The 25,835-nt window shown below is 39.7% G+C and overlaps 1 protein-coding gene across 1 annotated transcript in view; it reads left to right on the top strand.

The window, feature by feature from the left end:
* P2RX3 (purinergic receptor P2X 3) overlaps positions 1-25,835 on the top strand; it is a 136,763-nt gene that overhangs the window by 893 nt on the left and 110,035 nt on the right. Inside the window, exons 2-5 of the mRNA XM_053691680.1 lie at positions 572-707; positions 2,224-2,295; positions 3,121-3,184; positions 17,967-18,045. Coding sequence (XP_053547655.1) covers positions 572-707; positions 2,224-2,295; positions 3,121-3,184; positions 17,967-18,045 — 351 coding nt within the window. The remainder of the gene's footprint in view (positions 1-571; positions 708-2,223; positions 2,296-3,120; positions 3,185-17,966; positions 18,046-25,835) is intronic.

The raw sequence follows: 25,835 nt of genomic DNA, 5'->3' as shown, positions 1-25,835 counted from the left end.
GTTTGTCTCATTTTAATTAGTCTATTCAGCCGTGCCACAAAATAGCCTAAGAAAAATAATGTATTACTCAAATTATTCATAAAACTATAGTAAAATATATAGTAACTAGTCAAAGCTATTAAACTTTAAAAAATCTGCGTGTACCATTGTCTGTTTGATCTTAACTTTACAGCTCTTTAAAATCCAAGACATTTATTCACTTTGCTTTCTTGGTTAATATTCTTTGTGATCCTAGTTGAAAAGCTGTCTCTTGATAAAACTGTGTAATTTCTGTTCTGTATTTGGTCCAACTCAACTTGGATATCATTGTCCATCACATAATAATATATTTATTGTTACTTATTTCTTAGCTAGTACACTACAATGTGCACTGCATATTTAATGTATTGTGGATTCATTTCCTGTAGACCATAAAATATATTTTTCTAGCCCAAAGCTCAGAAAGTTACATTATTGTTAAGACCACAAGATGGTTCTATATCTAACTAGTAACTCTAGTTCAGAGGCATTATACAACATTTGAACTTGCAACTCTTTTTCTTAACCAAAATAGAATATCTCTTCCTTTTAGTTGGGTGTTTCTCCATGAAAAAGCTTATCAGATTCGTGATTCCTCCATTGAATCCTCTGTTATGACCAAAGCGAAAGGTGTTGGCCGTTACAGTGATAGAGTGATGGATGTAGCAGATTATGTCACACCTCCACAGGTAGTTACTAGAATTTCCCCAAATTAAAGGGATATTAAAGTAATTTTTAATGTAATTATTAATTAATTGTAACTTTTTTGTTTGAACAATGAATATTCCTGTGCTGAGAAAGTGTATTGTTATTTATGGAAAAATGAATGTACATTAATAGAAGAGTGAATGTTTTACTTATCTGCCAGTGAGCAATCACGATATTTACTAACAAGCACTTTGTTTTAGTTTTAACCCTTAAAGAGACATTAAACTCTATTAAATTGTTACTGTCCCTGAATTGACTTTAGTAGAGGAGATAAACTTAGGACAGATTAAACTTCAACATGGTGTCGCTCATTACTTTATACTACAACTATACACTTTTTATATTTAAAGGGATATTCCGGTCAAAATTTAAATGCACAAAAATGAATTTCATAATTGAATAGAAAGTTTTTGTGTTAATATTTTTCTGTGCATGTGCATGTGAAGAATAGCTGTATATTCTCAGTGCACCAGCATTTTAAATACTGCAGCTGTTCAGAGCACCAGTGGGGTTTGTATCATGTTAGCAATTAAGAAATTAAGTAATTACCAGATGATACAAGCACCTTAGGCTTGTAAATACACAGTTGAAAGATATAGCTTTTATTAGAAGCAGTTTTGCTAATACATGTATATTACAAAAATGCTTCTATTCAAAACTGAAATGCATCCATGTTGATTTCAGTTTTGGCTGGAATATCCCTTTAAACAACTAATATTTAAAAAAAAATCACCTGCATATTATTTTCTTTTGATTATTTGCTTTGACTAGATCACTATATCTAGCAATTATTTAGAGTTTAATGTCCCTATATTTTCATGCAAAACATGTTTTAACATGTTTAAATAGTGCCTTTAAATATACATGATAGATATGCATTACATTTAAGTAAATTGTGCCAGATTAAGGAAACAGGAGTATTGACGTTTCCTAATTGTCTCCTATCTAGCGTCTATTGCTCTAGCATTTTAACTGCATTCATTTTCTCTAAAGTGCCGTTTAGTTTGCAGATGGAAAAATAATTAGTTATGCATTATTTACGTTGTAGAAATCCTACAAATATTTATCATAAAACTGTTAAACAAAGGCTGACACCATAAAGATACTTCATTTTTTAACCAAAGCAATCAACCCTCCCCAAAACAATAGTAGTTTGGGCTGAAAACATTCAAACATACCACAGTTTGGGGGGGTGGGTAAGATATTTCAAAACCAGAACTCCTCCCCCCCCAATAAAGGGGATGCATAAGCAAGTTTTAAAATACATCACCTTTAAAATAAGACCAATACTGTTTATAGTTTCCCTTTAAGAACCATAACAATGAATTAGTAAAAACTGAAAGTATTGTTTATTCAGTATTTTGTCACTTAAAAAAAAATAATAGAAAATATAATAAAAATAAATAAAAAAAAATCTGTGAAATAGAAATTTTGCTTATGAAAATCATATTCTTTTCTAATGTTTGTTTATTTATTCATTTCTGAATTTTCCCTTAGGGTTCCTCTGTATTTGTTATTCTCACAAAGCTGATTACAACTGAAAATCAAGTACAGTCTGCCTGCCCTGAGGTGAGCACATTTTTTTATTAATATTTGTCATTACATCATATTTTTACATTTCATTACATTATATTTTTTATATTTCGTTACTTCATATTTTTACATTTTTTTCGTGGTTGGGTTTTTTTTGCAATTTTTTTTTCCTGATTTTTTTTCCAAGTTATTTTTGTACTTTTCTATATTATATATATATTTTATTGCTTACAAAATCTTATTATGTGATACCAATTTTGCGGGCATAACATTTATAGTTTATAGTATGATTCTAATTAAATTCCTTGTGATATGCATCTCTGTTGGTTGACATATTAACCCTTTGAGTGCTAAGCACTTTCCCACCTGGGTGCTAAATTTTTTTTTTTTTCAGGTCCCCAAGACTTACACTTGGTTTGAAAGTTTTGGCGATTACCTTTCCAACGGTGGGTCTTGGGGGTCTGTAGCTGCTTAGATGCCTGAGATACAGGCTTCTAAGCAACATGCCCCCTGCTCCTATACTTAACATTGTTAAGTATAAATAAAGTTGCGCAGTAATGTCAATGTCATCACTTCATTGCGCGTGACGTCACCGCACATAACGTGAAACCCCGGTGATGCCTGTCACTATGCAGGCCCGATCGCCGGGGTAGGAGCGGGTGGGAGCCCCCAGATCTCCCTCAAGGTGGGAGAGTGCAAGCGACGCACCTTGAGTGGGAAACTCTTCAACGGCTCAGTGCCGTCGTTAGCACTCAAGGCGCTCAGAGCCGTCGTTAGCACTCAAGGGGTTAATAAAACATATATAAAAAGCTTGAAATTTGGATCTTATGTGTGTTAGTGAGAATCTTTGTCTCTTTTCAGACTGATTACAAATATAAATGCTTAAATGACAGTCACTGCAAAAAAGGCAAGCCTACAGGCAATGGTAAGAAAATCATAATTATTGTAAAAAAAAATTTTTATATACAGTATGTAATGAAAAATATCTGGATACATATTAAAGGGACATTCCAGCCAAAAAAAGGAATCCTCATGGATGCATTTCAATTTTGAATAGAAGCATTTATGTAATATACAGTACATGCATTAGCAATAAATGCTTCTGATAAAAGCTATAGCTGTTTTAAAAGTCTATTTAAGTATGCACCGTGCACCAGCCTAAGGTGCTTGTATGTTCTGTAATGTCTCAATTTGTTAAGTGCTGACATGATAAAAGCCCCATTGGCTCTCTGAGCAGCTGCAGTATTTAGAATGCTAGTGCACTGATAATATCTAGCTATTCTTCACGTTCAGAGAAAAATCATAACACTAAAACAGTGATAACTTTTAGAAGCATTTTTGCCAATACATTTATATTACAAATATGTTTCTATTCATAGGGGTCCATTTATCATTGTGCGGACGGACATGATCTGCTATAGCAATCATTGCAGCAGCAGTTCTTGTGAAATCGGCCGCTATAGCAGGGGGTGTCAATCAACCCGATCATATTCGATCGGGCTGATTTCTGTCCGCCGCTTCAGAGCAGGCGGACAGGTTATGGAGCAGTGGTCTTTAGACCGCTGCTTCATAACTTGTGTTTCTGGTGAGCCTGAAATAGACCCCAAAGATGTAATTCATCTATGTACATTTACATTTAGACCGGAATGTCCCTTTAATGTTTTTTTTTTTTTTTAATATAAATTTATAAAAATGCAGTTTTGCTATTAATAATTGCAATATGTTGCAACTCCAGTTAAGTCCGTGGATATACCCCTTTAAAATCCTCTTGAATATATGCACTCACTCTTCTTTCTTGTAATCAATCAGGGACCACTTGTAAATAAGTGTGTATACCTCTAAACAGCACATAAGAATTGTAAAATACTCTAGTATTGCATAGTTTTTACTATGCTTTAATAAACATTAATTCCTTTGGAGTTAAATATATTTTACAGTTGGGTCTGACACCGAAAGTAACTTGGGTTCTTTTAAAGACAAGTAAGAGACTTTTAAAATTTATTTTTTTCTAAAGAAAATGTATTAAAGGGATATGAAACTGCAAATTTTTATTTTGTGATTCAGACAACATACAATTTTAAAAACATTTTCCAATTTACTTTTATTATCAAATTTGCTTTGTTTTCATGGTATGATTTGCTAAAGAAATGCCTAGACAAGTAGCGTGCACAAGTCTGGCAGGAAAAAGTGCTGCCATCTTGTGCTCTTGCAAAACTGCTGCCATATAGAACTGTAGACACGTGCACGCTCCTGACCTTACCGCCCTACATTTAAGCAAAGGCTACCAAGAGAACAAAGAAAGCCTTATAATAGAAGTAAATTGGAAAGTTATTTAACCCCTTAATGAACGAGGATGTGCTAGGTACGTCCTACAAAAAACAGCCCTTAATGACCCTGGATGTACCTAGCACATCCTTATTCAAATTGACCACTGGAAGCGATCGTGATCGCTTCCAGCCACTCTAAGGGTATTGCAGCGATGCCTCTAAGGGTATTGCAGCGATACTGACCAGTTACTCTGGTCAGTAACTGATGCAGAGAGTCTGCATCGGCCAGCTATGGTCATCATTGGTGACGTGGGAGGGTTAGGAGGGAGGCGGCTGGGCGGACCATCGCTGGAGGGGGGCGGGAGCGGGTGAGACCGCTACACTACAGAAAAAAAAAATAGAGCGGCAGTGTGATGATAGTGGGAGGTGGCGTCACCGGATGGGGGCGTGGCTTATGACCGCTATTGTCTATGTTGCAGTTACAAAGTTAGATGAGTTGTGCAAGCTGTATACTTCTATGCTCTGCAATAAAATAGCTTTGTACCTTCTATGCTGTGTCCTGCGCCTCATGGCATGGTGTCAGAAGTACTTGCCTGCACTTCTGTTTCCTGAGTAATGACGATGTCCAAGTTTACCCCACCAGAGCCTTTTGATTTCTCTCAGCCTGCAGCTTGGCCGACATGGTGTCAGCTTGACCCACATGGCGTCAGCAGTTTCAATGCTTCAGGATTGCTTCCAAGCTGGATAAGGAGAGTGGTGAAGTAAAAGTTAATTCTCTTTTATACTCTATGGGGAAAGATGTGGAGCCAGTGTTCAATGCCTTTACTTTCCAAGAAGGGGAAGAATTTGACTTTGAAATAGTTATGAACAAACTCAGTGCTCACTTTGTTCCCAAAAGAAATGTGATTCATGAGTTGGCTTGTTTTCACAAATGTGTTCAGCGTGTGGGAGAATCGGTGGAGTCATTTGTGCGCAGCCAGTATGAACTAGCTGAATTCTGTGAGTTTGGTGTTGCTAAAGAAGAGCAAATCAGAGACAGAATAGTCATAGAAATTGCAGATGCTGAGATCTCACTGAAGCTACAGTTGGAGGCTAAATTAATATTAGGTGGGGCTATTAGGATGGCCCGCCAGAGTGAAATGTTGAAAAAGCAAAGTGCTGATATGAGGTCTGGGAGTATTGTGGATGAAGTGCAGCAGTTCAGGAGAGCTGCAGGTGAAAGGCACAGTGTGAGCAGTAGACCAAGGGCAACAGACAGGCCCAGAAGCGGATGGGCGCAGCAGGCTCGCTGCATGCGGTATAACCATACCCATGATCAGAATGTTGTATGCCCCACTAAAGATAAAAGATGTAGAAAGTGTAACTGAATGGGTCATTTTTAAGTGGTGTGTAAAACTAACTACATTAAGGAGATGCAGGTGGATAGTGACCAGGAGGGTCAAGAAGTGTCCTTTGTAGGTTCTGTTGTTGAACGGTCTGGTTCAGACGAAGATTGTTGGGTTACCTTTACAGTAATGGGAGCCAAGATTGCCTTCAAAATTGACACAGGAGCAGACATCACTGTTATGTCCCTTGCAGCATTCATAAAACTGCCTCTAAAGCCTCAGCTGGCGAAAGTTACAACAAAAGTTCATAGTCCTGGTGGCCGCATCGATTGTGCAGGGAAATTTCCTGCCAGCTGTGAATACAAGCAGAGGAAATTCACCATGTGGGTACATGTAATTAGAGGTCAGTGTGTTAACAACCTATTGAGCAGGAAAGCAGCCTGTGGTTTGGGCCTTGTTGTCAGAGTGAATGAGATTTTGGAAGACATGTTTGGTGAATTGGGCCTACTGAATTTTAACCCAGTCCGTATATCACTTAAAAGTAGAATTACGTTTCCGCTCATGCCTCAAGTGGAGAAGGAACTTCTGCGTATGAAGAATATAGGAGTTATTGAAGAGGTTGTTGAAGCAACTGACTGGTTTGCCCCAATTGTGCCTGTTGCAAAGAAAAACGGGAAAGTACGCCTCTGCGTATATTTGAAAAGGCTGAATAAGGTGGTGAAGAGAGAGAGAGATATGTGCTGCCGACGCTTGAAGACATAGCTCCGAAACTGGATGGGGCGAAGTTCCTCTCTACACTGGATGCTTTCAGCGGCTTCTGGCAGATACCTCTAGATCCACAGTGCCGCAAACTGACTACCATCATTACATCGGTAGGTCGGTTTTGCTTCTCCAGACTTCCCTTCGGGACATCCTCTGCTCCTGAAATCTTTCAAAGAAAGATGAGTTCCCTCCTAAGGGACCACCAGGGCATGGCATTCGTCATGGATGACATTTTAGTGTATGGGTCTACATTGGAAGAACATGATCAGCGATTGAGCTGTATGCTGCAGACCATTAGAGAGTCCGGGCTGAAATGAAATAAAGAGAAATGCCATTTTAGAAAACCTTAGTTATGTTACTTTGGGCATAAAGCTGATACAATCCTTGCTATTGAACAGAAAATATTGGGCCTTGTGAATTATGTGGGCAGGTTCCTTCCAGATTTATCCACAGTACTACACCCTATCACAGAGTTGTTGAAGGAGGATGTTGCCTGGGTCTGGGGTCCTTTACAGGAAGAAGCTTTTGTAAAGGTCAAGTCCTTGCTGGGGTCTGCCCCAGTATTAGGGTTCTATGACTCTTCTAAAAAGACTGTGGTTAGTGATGATGCAAGCAGTTATGGGCTAGAGGCCGCCCTCCTGCAGCTGAATGAGAACAAACTATAGCCCATCGCCTACTGTTCCCGTACATTGACGGCTGCTGAGTTGAAATACGCCCAAATTGAAAAAGAGTGCCTGGCTGCAGTTTGGGCCTGTGAGAGCTTCCAGCGTTACTTAGTGGGTTTTAGAGAAATTTAGTTTGGAAACTGATCATAAACCGCTAGTCCCTCTAATCAACTCCTATGATATTGACAAAACACTCCTAAGATGCCAGAGACTTCTGATGAGGCTGCTCAGGTTCAACGTTCAGGCAGTGCATGTGCCGGGGAAACAAATAGTAGTGGCAGATACACTTTCCAGGCTCCTTCTGGCTGCTGCTGAAGAATCTTCAACGGAATCAGATGTGAAAGTGTGGATGTCATGTTCCGGTGTACATGTGCTCAGGACACAGATCCTCGGGGCAGTGCTAGGCATTCAGAGACACCTACCCCCTGACACGGGGAAGAGTATCCTGTACATGGATAGATGACATTCTGTAATTCATAGTTGCTAGAAGTTATTGTAGAATTCATGGAGAGTGCAACATATATATACAATATATTCTGGCTTCACTCTGACTTATAGTTAGATAATAGTAGTAGCTGCAGGATTCAATGAGAGAAAAATATAGCAATGTGGAATGTTCAGGCTTCAGAGTAAACTGATAGAAGATTGACTCATAGATGCAAACTAAGGTTTGTTGCAGGTTCTCAGTACATAATATTAAATAGAGCTGAGTGTCAGAATTAAGCAGAGCAGCACAGGTGATAGATAAGTTGCAAGTTTAAGGCATTAATTAATGTTTGTGCATATTATGGAGAATCACACGAAAGCTTTTAACTGAACACATAGATGCAGAGTTCTGAATATATAAACATATATGGAGGAGGATATTTCAGCTATGACAACTTGTAGCAGACAATAGTTATAAAGTTCTGAGTAAGATGCTGTTGTAGTAATTAGAGAGTGATGATAACCAAATGCATACTTGTAATTTATAATAAGGTTCAGAGTTTGTTAAGCAGCAGTGTCCAGGAAACAAAATGGAATTATTTGGATACTTGCGATTAGATGATTTTAAGCATAGGTAAAAGGAAAGGCTGTAGCTTGAATAGGTTGGTAAAATCCATGCAGGAACAGTCACAGACCTCTGTTGTTCAGGAACACAACTTCAAAGTTAATGCAATGCACATTAGACCTGATAAGACTTAAAAAGAGGCTGAGGGAATCAGGTGTATGAATTATTAATTAGGCAGGTAAGTTGAATGCAAATACTACCCAAACCAGCATGATTGTCAGAAGCAGGGAAGGCAGTCTTAAAGGGACAGTGATATCACCAGGCTGGGATATGTTACAGTGGATTCAGTTCTGGCATACAAATCCATTTTGTCAAGGAAGCAAGAGCAAATAAGAAAGGAGACACATTTAGATACAGACCTTCAAGACGTTATTTAGTACATAAAAGAAGGTTGTCAGAGAGCCGGGCAGCCTAGATATCTTTAAGTTCTTACCAGTCAGAGAGGTAGCAGCTCACGGAGCTGGATGGGTTGGTGCTGTTCCAGGACCGCATTGTTATTCCTGTTAGCATGCGGCAGGAGATGTTAAGCAGGATTCATAATGGCCACTTGGGCATTACAAAGTGCAGAGAAAGGGCAGCTACGGCAGTATGGTGGCCTGGGATCAGTTCTGATATTACAAGCCATGTGTCAAACTGTGCCTTTTGCTGGGAACGCCAGACTACTCAGAGAAGGGAGTCCTTAATTTCTACTTCGCTGCCTGCAGGCCCATGGCAGAAAATAGCTGCCGATTTGTGCGAACTGCATGGGAAAATGTACCTAGTCGTGATTGACTACTATTCCAGGTATTTGAGGATTGCACCCTTGAAAGAGATCACCAGTCAAGCCGTTATCACTCGTCTCAAGAGCTTGTTCGCCCTGTGGGGCATACCAATGGAGTTAGTGAGTGATAACGGAATGCAGCTTGCTTCCATGGAGTTCAGTTCTTTTAGCAGTGAATATGATTTTGTCCATTCTACGTCAAGTCCACATTACCCACAGGCCAATGGAATGGCTGAAAGGGCAGTTTAAACAACAAAGTTCATTTTGAAGCATTCTGAGCCGTACCTAGTTCTTTTGGCCTATAGGGCGACTCCCATCCAAGCCACGGGTTTTAGCCCGTCTCAGCTGATGCTAGGATGTCAGATTTGCAGCACTTTAACCCTCTGTGGGTGTCTTCCAGCCAACTAGCTCTGTTCCTCAGGACAAGGTTCTTAGGAGGGATGAAGAGGCTAAAAGGGGTTATCGATTCTTCTATGACAGAAAACACACTGTGAGGCCCTTGCAGGAGCTGGATGTGGGGCAAAGTGTCAGAGTTAAACTGGATGATGAGAACAAATGGAAGACGCCTGCTACAGTAATTGGATGCTCTCCAGAACCAAGGTCTTATGTAGTCCTTACTGATGGAGGGACAGTCACACGTCGAAATAGAAGACATCTTCAGCCAGTACCTGTCAGTTTGGGACTGGATGCCTCAGAGCCCCCGCCGGTGATACCTCTATTTTAAGAGAGGTGCCTTTCCCTCAGCAAGATCACAGCGGGGATACTTCTTTGCTTCCAGCAGACTCTCAATCACCTTCTTCTGTATCAGAGGATAGTTCATGTAAATGACGTCAAGTGGAAGAGTGGTGAAACCGCTATCGGGATTAGCACTAGTTAGAGCTGTGACCGGAAGAATGGGCAGAATAATCCCATGGTCACTGTGGACTAGGGTAGTCTACCCCGATGTTAAAGTCAGGATTGTATTTCTTGTTGTTCATATATATTCTCTTTAGTTTGTTATTTGTTATACACTAAACAAAACTTTTTGTATATGCTTCTTGTATACCTTGTTATTTGATGTACTATTGTATGCCTTGTCCTTTGAAAAAGGGGAAAATGTGATGAAAGTGGGAGATGACATCACCGGATGGGGGTGTGGCTTATGGCCGTTATTGTCCATGTCGCAGTTACTAAGTTAGATGAGTTGTGCAAGCTGTATACTTCTATGCTCTGCAATAAAATAGCGTTGTACCTTCTATGCTGTGTCCTGCATCTCATGACAGGCAGTGAGGGGGAAGGAGGGAGGGGGGCTCCTATGTTGGATAAGGGTGAAAAGGGTGGAAAAGCAATCTGGGAGGTGGAGGGGGTAGGTGATGAGGGGGGCAGCTACACTACAGATTTTTTTTTTATATATATATACAAATTAAGTAAAAAGGATAGCAAACTGGGTACTGGCAGACATCTGCCAGTACCTAAGATGGCGGCTAATAGGTAGATGGGGGAGGGTTAGAGAGCTGTTTGGGGGGGATCAGAAAGCTTGGGGGGTAAGGGGGGATCCTACACTGCAGAAAATATATATTTTTTAATTTTAAAATTATTAAAAATAAAAAAAGCCTTTTATTTTTATACAGGCAGACTTTCTGCCAGTATTTAAGATGGGGGTGACCACTGGGGGGTGGGGGAGGGAAGAGAACTGTTTTGAGAAGGATCAGAGGGTGGGATGTGTCAGGTGGGAGGGTAATCTATACACTAACGCTAAAATTAACCTTACAAGCTACACAATTAACCCCTTCACTGCTGGACATAATACAAGTGTAGTGTGCATTTAGCGGCCTTCTAATTACCAAAAAGCAACACCAAAGCCATATATGTCTCCTATTTCTGAACAAAGCGGATCCCAGAGAAGCATTTACAACCATTTGTGCCGTGATTGCACAAGCTGTTTGTAAATAATTTCAGTGAGAAACCTAAAGTTTGTGAAAAAGTTAACGATTTTTTTTTATTTCATCGCATTTGGCGGTAAAATGGTGGTATGAAATATACCAAAATGGGCCTAGATCAATACTTTGGGTTGTCTACTAACAAATATATAGTTTTGATAGGTAAATATAAAAAAGGCTCTATTTCTGTTTAAATGGAGTGATAGCAAAAATGCTAAAAATACTCTGGTCTTTTAGTAGGGTTTAGTCTGAAATGCCCGGTCCTTTAAGGGGTTAAGGGGGTAAACATTGAGTATTTCTAAACTCAGGACAAAATTAAGAAACTATTTAGCATGGGTGTTTTTTGGTGGTTGTAGATGTGATTTTGGGGGTCAAAGTTAGAATTTTTTTTTTTTTTAATTTTTTCATTATATTTTATAATTGTTTTTATAGTAAATTATATGATATATGATGAAAATAATGGTATCTTTAGAAAGTCCATTTAATGGCGAGAAAAACTGTATATAATATGTGTGGGTACAGTAAATGACAAACAAACACAGCAGAAAGCTAAACACAAACACTACAGAAATGATAAAACAGCCCTGGTCCTTAACAATAAGAAAATTGAAAAACGGTCTGGTCACTAAGGGGTTAAAATGACATGCTCTATCTAAATCATGAATTTTTTTTATTTATTTTTTATGTCCCTTTCAGATTTATAATGTGGTTTCTGTGACGTAAAATTTAGTGGCCCGTTCTGCTTGAAAAGTGTAATTCAGCACTCTATGATGTTATATATTCCTTTACCATAAGTAAACTGTGAAAAATGTAGTATGCTGCAATAAAAACAGAATACATTTTCATTAATCAGTATATTGTGAAACTAATTAGTATACTGTACTATAAATTAGCATGTTTACCCCTTTATTTCATATGCTAAGACAACCATTAGTAACGTATACAAACCATGATTTTTTTTTTAAACCTATTATGCAGTCCTCTTAGGGAATTGGAAGTGATGCATCAAATTTTACATATTGCCCAAAGGAAGCTTTAATCCCATTTAGCCCAACAGAGTAGGATGTGGCTGGGTATCTTGTATAACAAAAGCTGCATTATTATGAGAAAAGGGATTATCTCCATATTGATCCCAAAGTGAATACAGTTCTCAGTAGCTTTAGTTGACTAATGCAGAGCCTTATTTAGTTTTTTAAATGCTCTAAGACAATTTATTGGGAATATTTTAATATGTTATTTTACATAATTCCTTTCTTCTTTTCTTTGCTTTCTCTTGAATATATTTCTGCTTTGTCATTTGCATGCCCAAAGTCTGTTAATCAACATAAAAGGTAAACCATAACAAATCAGGTTACATATTGGACATTTAGATTACAGAGGTGTAACTACAGGAGTTTCAGAGGAGAGACATGGGGTCAATTTATCAAGCTTGATGCCCCTTTTTTCCGGCGAGCCTGAAGACCACCTGCTCTGAGGCGGCGCACAGAAATCAACCCGATCGAATACGATCGGGTTGATTGATACCCCCTGCGAGTGGCCGGTTGGCCGCGAATCTGCAGGGGGCGGTATTGCACAAGCAGTTCACAAGAACTGCTGGTGCAATGATAAATGCCGACAGCGTAGGCTGTCTGCATTTATTGATGTACGGCGGACATGATACGCTACATCGTATCATGTCCGTCCACACTATAATAAATATACCCCTAAGCCTGCACTTCTAGGAGGGCTATGTGGTCCTTCAGCCAATTGTTATTGCTATTGGGGGTCTAATATTTCCCAAGCTGCACCTACATCATGCCTGCCCTCTGTGTGACCCCTGCCAAACAGGTCTCACAGTGTTAGGAAAGTGTTTAGATTTTCCTTTGCAAATATAGTAGAATTTTTATGATGACTGCCATGGTTTTGCTGTACAGAAAATAAACTGCCACCTTATATGTACAGGAAGTGAATACAATCTGGTGTAGACTAACCAAGGTTAGGAACGCCAACTTTGGGCTAGATTACAAGTGGAGCGCTAAATTATGGTGCGCCTGCAAACGGGAAAATTTGCCCATTTGCGGGCGCGTGATAATTAATCAACCATTATAAGTGGCCGGTTATTGCTACTGCAAGCTCGCGGAAGCAATTAATGCTTATAAAATGAACCGGAGATCAAATCTCTAGTTAATTTTATAAATCTGCCCCAAATTGCCTTAAAATACAGTCTTGTGTAGTTCATAAAAAAATAAGGCAGTATTTTGGGGTTAAAGTTGGTGGGAGGGGGGTGTTAGAAAAAAAAAAGGCACTAAAAAGTGCCTTTAGATTGCGGTCTATGGCAACTGTGTGTTCCCAGTAAATATATATGTATAATATATATGTATATGCTTATATTTATATACATATATTATATATATTTATGTGTTAATATATGTAAATCAGCATATACATATACAATCGTATGCAAAAGTTTAGGCACCCTTGACAATTTCCATTATTTTCATTTATAAATAATTGGGTGTTTGGATCAGCAATTTCATTTTGATCTATCAAATAACTGAAGGACACAGTAATATTTCAGTAGTGAAATTAGGTTTATTGGATTAACATTTAATGTGCAATATGCATGAAAACGAAATTAGATAGGTACATAAATGTGGGCACCCCAACAGAAATATTGCATCAATATTTAGTAGAGTCTCCTTTAGCAGAAATAACAGTCTCTAGACGCTTTCTATACCTGTAATGAGTGTCTGGATTTTGGATAAAGGTATTTTGGACCATTCCTCCTTGCAAAACATCTCCAGTTCAGTTTGGTTTGATGGTTGCCGAGCATGGACAGCCTGCTTCAAATCACCCCACAGATTTTCAATGATATTCAGGTCTGGGGACTGGGATGGCCATTCCAGAAAATTGTACTTGTTCCTCTGCATAAATGCCAGAGTAGATTTTGAGCAGTGTTTTGGGTCGTTGTCTTGTTGAAATATCCAGCCCCAGCGTAACTTCAATTTTGTGACTGATTCCTCAACATTATTCTCAAGTATCTGCTGATATTGAATGGAATCCATGCGACCCTCAACTTTAACAAGATTCCCAGTACCGGCACTGGCCACACAGCACAACATCATGATGGAACATCCACCAAATTTTACTGTGGGTAGCAAGTGTTTGTCTTGGAACACTGTGTTCTTTTTGCCACCATGCATAACGCCCTTGTTATGACCAAATAACTCAATCTTTGTTTCATCAGTCCACAATGAAGCTGGCTTGTCCAAATGTGCGTTTGCATACCTCAAGCGACTCTGTTTGTGGCGTGTGTGCAGAAAAGACTTTTTCCTCATAACTCTCCCATACAACTTCTCCTTGTGCAAAGTGTGCTGAATTGTTGAACAATGCACAGTGACACCATCTGCATTTTGACCATTCTCACCATCCTTTGCCTTTGCCTCTCCGATATTTTACTTGGCCTGCCACTTCTGGCTTTAACAAGAACTGTGCCTGTGGTCTTCCATTTCCTCACTATGTTTCTCACAGTGGACACTGACAGCTTAAATCTCTGCGATAGCTTTTTGTAGCCTTCCCCTAAACCATAATGTTGAACAATCTTTGTTTTCAGGTCATTTGAGAGTTGTTTTGAGGCCCCCACTCTTCAGAGGAGAGTCAAAGAGAACAACAACTTGCAATCAGCCACCTTAAATACCTTTTCTCATGATTGGATGCACCTGTCTATGAAGTTCAAGGCTTAATGGGCTCACCAAACCAATTGTGTGACTGTGTTCCAATTAATCAGTGCTAGGTAGTTACAGGTATTCAAATCAACAAAATGACAAGGGTGCCCAAATTTATGCACCTGTCTAATTTTGTTTTGATGCATATTGCACATTTTTTGTTAATCCAATAAACCTCATTTCACTACTGAAATATTACTGTGTCCTTCAGTTATTTGATGGATCAAAATTAAATTGCTGATCCAAACACCCAATTATTTATAAATGAAAATCATGGAAATTGTCAGGGGTGCCTAAACTTTTGCATACAACTGTATATTTATATTTGCTGGCATCGCTGTGCGACATACCCCGTTCGCTGGCACTGAAGCCTATGGAATCTTGTTCTCATGAGCGCAATGCTTCCCAGTGATCCAAACGCAAGGTCACTTTCGCATTGCTGTTAACTTGTAATAGCAGCACACATTAGCTTGCGCTGGTATTATACAGTGGAGCGCAAATATAGCTTTCATTAAAGCAATATTTAGCGCTCCACTGGTAATCTGGCCCTTTGTTGGAAAAAAACCCCAGCCATTTTAACTAACATAATTATGCAGATGTGATATCACAGAAAGTGTTATCATGGGAACTGATATTTGCTGCAAAAAAGGAGGGGAAAAAATAATAAAATAAGGTTGGAACAGAAAAAAATCCCTACATTTTTACCAAATAAACCCAGCCTGGTCATACCTATGGCTCTGATTACCGACCTGTTACATGCCTACATGAGATATTAGATCAGACCCATGGCCCTGATTACTGACCTGTTACATGCCTACATGAGACATTAGATCAGACCCATGGCCCTGATTATCGACCTGTTACATGCCTACATGAGACATTAGATCATGCCTATGGCTCTGATTACCAACCTGTTACATGCCTACATGAGACATTAGATCATGCCTATGACTCTGATTACCGACCTGTTACATGCCTACATGAGACATTAGATCAGACCCATGGCCCTGATTACCGAACTTTTACATGCCTACATGAGACATTAGATCATGCCTATAACTCTGATTACCGACCTGTTACATGCCTACATGAGACATTAGATCAGACCCATGGCCCTGATTACCGACCTTTTACATGCCTACATGAGACATTAGATCATGCCTATGGCTCTGATTACCGACCTGTTACATGCCTACATGAGACATTAGATCAGACCCATGGCCCTGAAGTACTTGGCAGTAATATACCTGCATTAACCCTCATATCAGACTACTATATGCACTAACCAGAAACCACATGCTCACACACAGACACCCACAAAAAACAGGTACCATCTGCACACAAACAGGCATCAATTGGCACAAACCAGTACACACTAACAAGTAACCACAGACATCCATGTGCATGCATACACAGTTATACAGAAATACAGACACACACATGCTGCCACAAATGCATGCACACAAGAACCCACAGACGCTTACATTTGCACATATACAGCCGCCACATGCGCACACATACACCCAAATTCACACAAACTTTCCTAATGACTGCATACATACTGGGTTTAGCATTGCCGGTATGTATACAGTACTGGCATCCGCTGATGGCATCAAATTACCGGCTACACTGGTAAAATACGGGCTGCACTGGTAAAATACCGATTACACTGGTAAAATACCGGCTACACTGGTAAAATACCGGCATGGTGGCAACCATAACATTCCAAGGTGGAAGGATCACATTCACAGAAGAGCAGCTCCTCTTGCTCCTATGTGGCTGTGGGCTCAGCGTCTGCTAATTACAAACAGGAACTGTGCTGTTAAAATGATTGTTACCTGTCACAGCCTTTGCCCAGGGTCCCAGTGAGGCCTAGTAATGGCTTTGATAGCATGTGAAACAAGCTAATCTGTCTGTTGCTCCTTCAGATTTGCTGGCCTAGGCTTGGGCCTAGTTGTTCTATGCATACATATAAGCCATAAATATAACCAACATATTCATTGAACAGGGACTTGTATAGCATTCACCACTCTCTTCAGAAGAAAGCAGTTACTTTATGAAAACTTGACTAAAAGCATAGTCATAATTATAATTATTTATTATATGGCTCTATTACAGGTACAAATCATCAAACTCCGGAAACCAGAATTTTTTATTTATTTGTTTTAAAATACTTTTTTTTTTTTTTTTATTACAATTTTTTTCCTTTCCAATTAGTCACAATCTTCTTTGCTTGTGTCTTTGGTTTGTTTTTTATTTTCTAAAATGCAAATGATAGTCTATATTTATGTAAAACAACAGCCAATACCTTTCTGATAACTGTACTATCTTTCTGATGGTACTATGTATACAAAATCATTAAAAATATATAAAAATACCTTTAGGTGACATATACACTATAAGCTGTATTATGATGTAGATATTGCCTAAATTACATAAGATTTTGTTGTTTACACTTGATCCCATCCCTTCCCCAAGATGTCCCATTTTACAGATGCAAATAGTCGAATATTCCAAAATCCAAACCTTTTCAGGATAGAGGGTTTTGTACCTGTATTTATTCTTAAAGGGACAGTATACACCAATTGTAATATAACTGCATGTAATAGACACTACTATAAAGAAGAATATGCACAGATACTGATCTAAAAATCTAGTATAAAACCTTTTAAAAATGTACTTGGAAGCATCAAGTTTAGCACTGTTGATGAGGTTAGCTGGAACACCAAGTGAAAGGGGCTGGCAGCAGACACTCCCCCGTCCTTCCCTGCATATGAAAAGACAGATTAGACTAACAGAAGCCAGCAGCAGACTGTAAACGAGCGTATACATCTGACACATTGGGGCTTGGTTAGGAGTCTGAAAATCAGCACAATGTTATTAAAAAATAACCAAAACTAAACATTGTAACAAAAATACTGCCAGATGGGCTGTATAAATGGATCATCTACAAAACATTTATGCAAAGAAAAACCTGGTGTACAATGGCCCTTTAAAGGGACATTGGGGTCAAAACTCATTTTCTAAAGTTTTTGTTTCGTTAACATGTTTTCAGTCAAAAATATTTTTGACAAGTGTAAATGATGCTCTTACACATGAATAAAAGAAATGTTTTGAGTACTATGTAGCTTTAACTCTATGTATGGTATGTGATTCAATACTGTTTGATTAAAGTTGTGAGACATTTTGTAGTTTTTCTTTTTCCACTTTTTAGTTGCTCTAAGATTTTTTGTCATTGTAAATTTGTATTTTAGGTTACCTCACGGGACACTGTGAAAAGGATTTTTGTCAGATTCAGGGTTGGTGCCCAACTGAAAATGACACTGTTAAAGTGTGAGTAAGAAGTAACATGATTCCTACTGTTTAAGATATGAAGGGTGGTTTCCCCTTAATGTGTTCCCAATTACTTGTTATACTGCAGAGTATAAACTGTATGGAAAATTGTTCTTTTAGGTTTATATTTTCATATGAAATAGCTTTTTTGTGTCTTGAATCCACAATCCTTTCAAATAGGATGATCTTACAAGTAGAGCAAGTACCCTTACCTAATCTATCTCTCTATACACAAAGGACTCCTTATCTTATCTATTTCTATATACACAACAAACAATATATAGAGCCAAGAATTGAAAATAAAATTTTTAGAACCTATCTTTCCCACCCCTACTGGGAGTATAATTTCTTCTGCTGGCTCTTGTATGCATAGCTTTTATAAAACCAATACTGCTGTACTGAAATATTCAGTATAAGAAGCGAATACAACAGGCAAAAACCTAACATTATTCTTACCTGATAATTTATTTCTTGGCAGCGAGTGTCCACAATAACATTCATAACCTATGGGAATACTATTCCTGGCCACCAGGAGGAGGCAAAGACACCCCAAACAAGACTATAAATAGCCCTCCCAGTTCCCCTACCCTCCAGTAGTTCAGCCTAGGATAATGAAAGTGATGAGAGATACAAAGGGTACAGAGGTGCAATTGACTTCCGCCACTACAATAATACAATAGGGCAGGGTCGTGGACTCTCACTGCCAAGAAGGAAATTAAATTATCAGGTCAGAATAATTTTAGTTTTCCTTCTATTGGCAGTGGGAGTCCACTATAACATTCATATCCTATGGGAAACCAATACCCAAGCTGTGAAGTTCACAAATGTTCGTGCGGGAAGAAAAGGAAAAGGCAGTCTAAAAATAAGGCATCCTCTTCCAAAAAACTCTTCACCCAGAATATCTCACTGAAACAAGGAGAACAAAAAGGGTCTACAGAAAAAAAATGCTCAACCACTCCACTTAGATCTTATCTGATGGCCCAAGCCAAAGACCCAGACCAAAGAAACCATGCCTATCTCCCCATAGCTCTCACTGAAAGGACTCTCATCCCAAAATGGAGATTTGTCCCACCAGTAAAATACAGAAAAACTTAAACAAACACGGTCTCCTAGAAGACATGGTCACAATAAAACAGAAGCTCAAACAAGCTTCACAAAAACTGAAAAACGAGCATGCTCTCAGATACTTCCGACAGGGTTAGTCATCCTTTATTCTAGTATAGCGACACCTGCAACTTTATATTTCATTCATTTGGATTCAACTTTTATATGTCACACACAGAGTATATCAACGCATACCTGCACATATCACATTAGCTAATACTAATAAATAGTAGCATCCACTGTCATCTAGATCACTTACATTTAATAGATTTTTGACACTCTTTCACTAGCATCTATTGGTGCTATACAGTCATGTGATCGCAATTGATATTCCCACTAATAAGCATCGTATCAGATAAGGTAAAGTTTTGAATTGCCGTCTGTTTCACATAGTAGTATAGTTATCTGCAATAGATGCTGAATCTAACGGTTAGTGGTAACCACTACTTTATGGCAACATAATAACAATTGATTGCGGCGTACATTCATCTCATAAGCATCACACTCAGATGTTCAGTATGAACGCTTATAGGTGAAAAGGTAAAGATCTTTTAGATTAGCTCGGTAACATCATTTCAAGTTGAATATTTTAAAGAAAGAGGTTAAATAAATAAGTGCTAGATTTAATAGCCCCTAAGCCTCTTTCTCCTGCTATCTTCTTCCTAGATAGTAAATATTAAGAACAAAAAATGTGGGAGGGGAGGAGAGGCGCTAAAAATAGCACTAGGGTTAATGGTTCTATGGATTTAGTAATATGTTCTCACTCTGATTAAGAAGTATAAGAGACCTATATGTGCTTCTTAATAGATGACAACATGTGAAAAAATGAAAAATCATTTCGAGTTGAATATTGACAAGCGCACAATGAAATGTTGTCATAATGGCGTTTTCACAATTACAATGTGTGTACATGTGATATGATTGTAATGCAATGTATGTATATTTTTTAAGTTTATTTGATTTATATGCTTCCACATATATGCTATTTTGTATCCAATGTTCCAAATATGTAGGTGATTAGTTCACACATGTGGCTTTTTATCAGTCAGTGATTTCATTGGTCAATGTGTCTTTTAAATAAGAGCTGTATAGTTTGGATTATTATGCCTGATGAAATGGCCATGTATGAGAGCCGAGAAACATGTTGCATAACCTAAGGGGAACCTATATTGCTCCTGCAAGCCTGCTGCTATTGTTTTAAATGCGTTTTTAATTAAAATGCTTTTTTAAACCTAAGCAGTTTGGTTAAGACATTTCTATACATCCAATTGTTAATCTAAGCTATTATAAGCAGTTTAGAGATCTACCATTGCCAATTTGCACAGTATTGTTGGAGATTGGAAATCTTCCTGATTATTCCTGACACCGGGAGAGGGCGAGCTTATACACCCTAATCAATCAGCCTGCATCTATAAGCACTTCAGGGTGCTTTTGACAAATGTGAGTACCCATTTTTCTGCATACATTGTATTTGATGTGAGATACACTGATCAATACACACAAACCGATCTACCGTTCCATTTCCAGAGCCTCCTGGAAACAAAAGATAGACGTGAACAGAAATTCTCTCCACTAACCAAATAACCCTGTACTAGTCAGAGCAAATAATTGGAAGGAAACAGGCCAGCTGAACTGAAAAGGGAGAAACATTTGAAGAGAGAATCATCTCTCAACCATTCAATCTCCAGGCAGTTAACTGCAAGGTATCAAGATCCTGATAGAAGAATGGACCCTGAGACAATAAATCCTGGTGAAGAGGCAGTCACCAAGGAGGAGCAGAAGATATTCTAACTAAGTCAGCATACCAAAGCTTGCACAGCCACGCAGGAGCAATCAGAATAGTAGGAACACCCTCCTGTTTGATCTGAGCATCTCTACGGAGAAGAAGAACAATAGGAGGGAACAGGTAGACTAAATTGTATTTCCATGAAACCACAAGCATGTCCACTAGCTCTGCCATAGGATCCCTAGTCCTAGTACCATACCTCAGAAGCTTAGCATTGAAGCAGGAGGCCATCAAATCTATATCTGGAATACTCCATCAACGGGTTATTTCCTGAAATACTTCCTGATGTAGAGACCATTCCTCCGAATGGAGAGTCTGCCTATTCAATAAGTCTACTTCCCAATGCTCCACCCATGGAATATGCATTGCTGAGAGTTCATATTGGTTCCTCTCCACCCACCGCAGGATGCAAGACACTTCCTGCATTGCCTGAGGACTCCGGGCACCTCCCTGAAGGTTGATATAGACTACCGTTGTGATGTTTCCTGAATTTAATTGGATAAATTGAGTGTAAGCCAAATTAGGCCACTCTAAAAGCGCAATTATATTAAGCCCCTTTACTCCAGAATATTGATAGGAAGAGACACTTCCTCTTGTCCCAGAAGCCTTGTGCTTCAAGAAAACTACAAGAAGCGACCCAGCCAGATGGACTCACGTCCACTGAGATTTACAACCCATGAAGGACGAGGAGTAATGCCAACAATATAGACTCTCACTCATCAGGGCACAGATGAAACCAAGTGAATGATACAGGGTCAGATGCCCCCATCATTTGATCTACCACCTCCATGCATTGTGCCACTGACCAATGAACATTAGAAAGAAGCAGGGAACATGCCTCCTGAAGAGTTTCCCTGCGTTGATCAGAGAGATAGAGACTCATGCTGACAGAATTTATGACCGTTTCCCAAAAGCAAACCCTCATAAATGGCAGGAAAGAATTCTCTGAGTGTGGTCCTGGGCCACCCGCAAGGACAAAGCCTAAATCAGAATATCCTCCAGTTAGGAAGCTACTGCAATCCCCTGTAGACGAACAACAACCAGCACCTTGGTAAGGACTCAAGGGTCCTACTGGCAGAGCTATGAACTGGTAATGCCGATTTAGTAAGGCAAAGTGCATGAAACGAAAATAATCTCTATGCATCAGGATGTGAAGAAAGCATTTTTTATGGCAATGGTAGATAAAGATTGACACTCCTGAACTAGGAGAAGAAAAGATTTTAACGATTCCACCTTAAAGATCAGAACTTGTTCATATCTGTTGAAATCCTTCAAGTCCAAAATAGGACGGAATACTCCCTTTCCTTCGGGAACTACATAGATGATAGAGTAAAAACCTCTTCCCCTCTCAGATTTCGGAATGGAGACTATAGCTCCATATCAAGAAGGTCTTTCACACAATGAAAGAGAGCCTCCCTTCTGACATGATCCTCAGGAACCCTTGATTGTATGAAATGATCCCTTGGAGGACAGGACTTATAACAGATTTTGTAACCCTGATGGATAATATCCAGCACCCATGGGTCCCAGATTGACCAGGCCCAATCCTTCTGATACATTGAAAGTCTGCCCCCTACGCGGCTTGCCGCCACATTGGGGGATAACTCTCTCATTCTGTCTAGCAGACTCAGGACGATCCTCCAAGCTGCTTAGCCCAGAAGTGTTGTCGGAAAACGTTATGGATGCCCTATGAGAAACAGACTGATGCGTGTCCGCACACCTCTCCACAGGTTTACCTCTTAGACCCTGACCAAGGGAAACCCGACTGTGTTGCTGGGGCCACTTAAAGTCTGACCAACTAAGGCCCTGCCCCTAATAGGAAAGATAAGGGGCCATACTCAGGAGCGTGATCCTCCGGCTGCGACAGAAGCAACAGAGCTTGTCTAGTTAATTCCACAACACATGAGATCCTCACCTTGATAATAACAATGTGCAGGATAGCTTCCCTGATGTAATCGGTAGCTAATCCCAAAAGGCCGATCTGGTCCTGGATCTCCTCCAGGGGAACCACCTTATTCCTACTTGCTATCAATTCACACCAGGATTTAGCAGATTCTGAGACAGCAGTGATACCCACTTCCAGCTGAAACAAAGCGCCAGACTGAAGGGACAGTGCCCTGAGATATTCCTCTAAACCCCCCACCGGGGAAGAGGACATAGAAACCTTGAGCTCCCTGTGTTTAGCTGTAGGGCATATTGTACTATCTAAGGAAAGGATACTGTTCCACACCTCCATGTGGTCCTCCTCTGGAACAGGAAACAGTCTGTTGAAAGTCTTTGAAGAAACAAATGAACATCCTGACCCTTCCTTTTTCCTAGAAATGATTTAATCAATAATGGGAAAAACAGGGAAAACATCCATGTCTCTCGGCCTAGGGCCAGGCTCCGAGCCCGTACTAGGAACGTACCCTTCTCCAGAAAACATAGCCGCCTGGATCTCCAGGGTAGTCAAGACCCTATCCAGTAGAGTCCAGAACTGCTGTACATGAAACTTAGTCATCTCATCCACAGAGTCCTCTGAATCACCTGCTGGAGGGTCAAAGGAAGCAAAGTCCTTCTCAAAGTCAATTGAAGTATCCCCTTCAAAAGTCCTCCCAGAATTGGCAGCTGTGGTGTCTGTCGCCACACCCAGGCTCCCAACCGGAGAAAAGTATACCATCTCCCCAAGTGAAACCCTGATACTTGGCCATCACTTAACGCATCTGACACATTCACCCATATACGGGCCATAAGGTCGTCAACAAACAGACTCACCCCAGCCGGAGTTAAGTCATTCTCTACAACAAGTCCTGGAGCAACCAAAGCCTCCCACGTGGACTGTTGGACATGTATATACCCCATAGTTGAGGGCTTGGGAGTCACAGTGGGACCTACTACAGATGAAGAACATGGACTGAACACCTGGGCCTCCCAAGTACAATCTCAGAACATAAGAGAGACAAAAAGAGCATGGCTGTGTCATCAGGTTCACAGAGACTGTGCAACAGAGTAAACATTTATTATTATCAACAAGACTCCCAGAAGGAGGATCCACCAGCCATCCAAGCTGAGGGGCGATGTTGACGCCCACCTCAAAGGCCTGTATTAGAATGAAGCAAAGAATGAAGTAACCAAAAAATCACAAGGAGCAGCCTGTGCAGCTGTTATGACTCCAGGTTGCCATGACACTGTTTAGATGCCAGGTTGCTTCGTCTCACATCACTCTCGACGCATCGCGTCACCTGTAACGCATCACGTCACCTACGACGCCTCACGCTGGTTTTCTCGCGTCGAGTCATTTCTGACGCATCGCGTCACCTGTGGCGCACTTTTTCCTTTAAAGGGACAGTATACACTAATTTTCATATAACTGCATGTAATAGACACTACTATAAAGAATAAGATGCACAGATACTGATATAAAAATCCAGTGCAAGTGGGAAATAAGACCCTCCCCCCTCTCCCCTTCTTTTGTATATGAAAAGACTCTTTACACAAACAGGAGCAAGCTGGAGTAGGTATCTGACGGTATTCTCATAAAACTGGGGCTTGGTTAGGAGTCTGAAAATCAGAGCAATGTTATTTAAAAATAAGCAAAACTATACATTTTTTAAAAAAAAAAACTTTATGGGCTATATAAATAGATCATCTACAAAACATTTATGCAAAGAAAAAATGGGTGTATAATGTCCCTTTAAATGCCATTCAGTTTCTCTGTCTCATTGCCCTAGTATTGAATGTATCTCGTGGGTGTGCCTTGAACTATATTTTTCGATATTGAATTCTGTCTTGTGACTTGGACCTCCTTTTGACCATTCTTCTGCCTGCTGATTTCACTCTGTTTGTTGCCCGATTGGTTCTGACCTTGAATTTCCCTGACTAAGCTTTTGGACTCTAATTCTGTTTTCTGTGTTTGGTTTGATCCCTGGCTTGTCGACTCTGCTTTGGCCTTCCCGGTCACTTCCTGGTATTTAGCTCCTTACTATTCTCTTGATACTGGCATCCTTCTACTGGGTCCTTCCGCTACTATCCCAAAGATTTTTCGTTATCACTCCACTTGACGCCGGGATAATAAGACTACTGGCCAGGATTGGTTTGATAGCGAAATATCTGAAGGATTATAACAGCAACATGAGCTTAAGAGACCAGGTCTGACCCTGCTTAACTCCCAACATCAGACAGCATCGGGTGCATTCAGGACAGTATGAAGGTATGCCCGGGTTGACCTGGCATCCAACAACGAGTGCAGCCTCTGTACGAGTACCTAGCCACAACTATCTAATGGTCCTAAAATATAAGTACAAACATATAGTATAACATATAAGTACAAACGCTTGTCAGAATTCTGAATATCAACATGCCAAAGCACTGCTCCACTCTTCCCGGTACTCCGGGTAACAGTGGCAAGCTGCTGCTCATCAAGGGGGCTAAAATGTAATACAGGGACACAAATTACACCTCCTCTTTATTAGACAAAATTCAATGAAAGGGGGACAACTCACCCATAATGAGTCTGTAATTTAGTGTGAAACCGAGTTATCAGACAGGGGATAAAGTAGACTGGAAAGAGGCATGAGAAACCCAGTGTCAACCAGTATCATATATACCAGTACTCTTTTGAGATTTATAATATGGATATATGATCTCCGGCTCTCCAGAGCCAAACAATGATAAACTTCCTTTCTTTATTACCGAGCACCTCTCTGCATACCTACATGAGACGAGGCAAAGAACTACTGGAGGGTAGGGGAAGTAAGAGGGATATTTATAGCCTTGCTTGGGTGTCTTTGCCTCCTCCTGGTGGCCAGGAATAGTATTCCCATAGGTTTTTTAATGTTATTGTGGACTCTCACTGCCAAAAGAAGTAAATAGCTATTTCAAATGAAAAAATAAAGTTAAATTAGTTATTTATAAACAATTT

This window comes from Bombina bombina, chromosome 9, assembly GCF_027579735.1.
Source record: "Bombina bombina isolate aBomBom1 chromosome 9, aBomBom1.pri, whole genome shotgun sequence".
NCBI lineage: Eukaryota > Metazoa > Chordata > Amphibia > Anura > Bombinatoridae > Bombina > Bombina bombina.
This window is presented reverse-complemented; position numbering and strand designations above follow the sequence as displayed.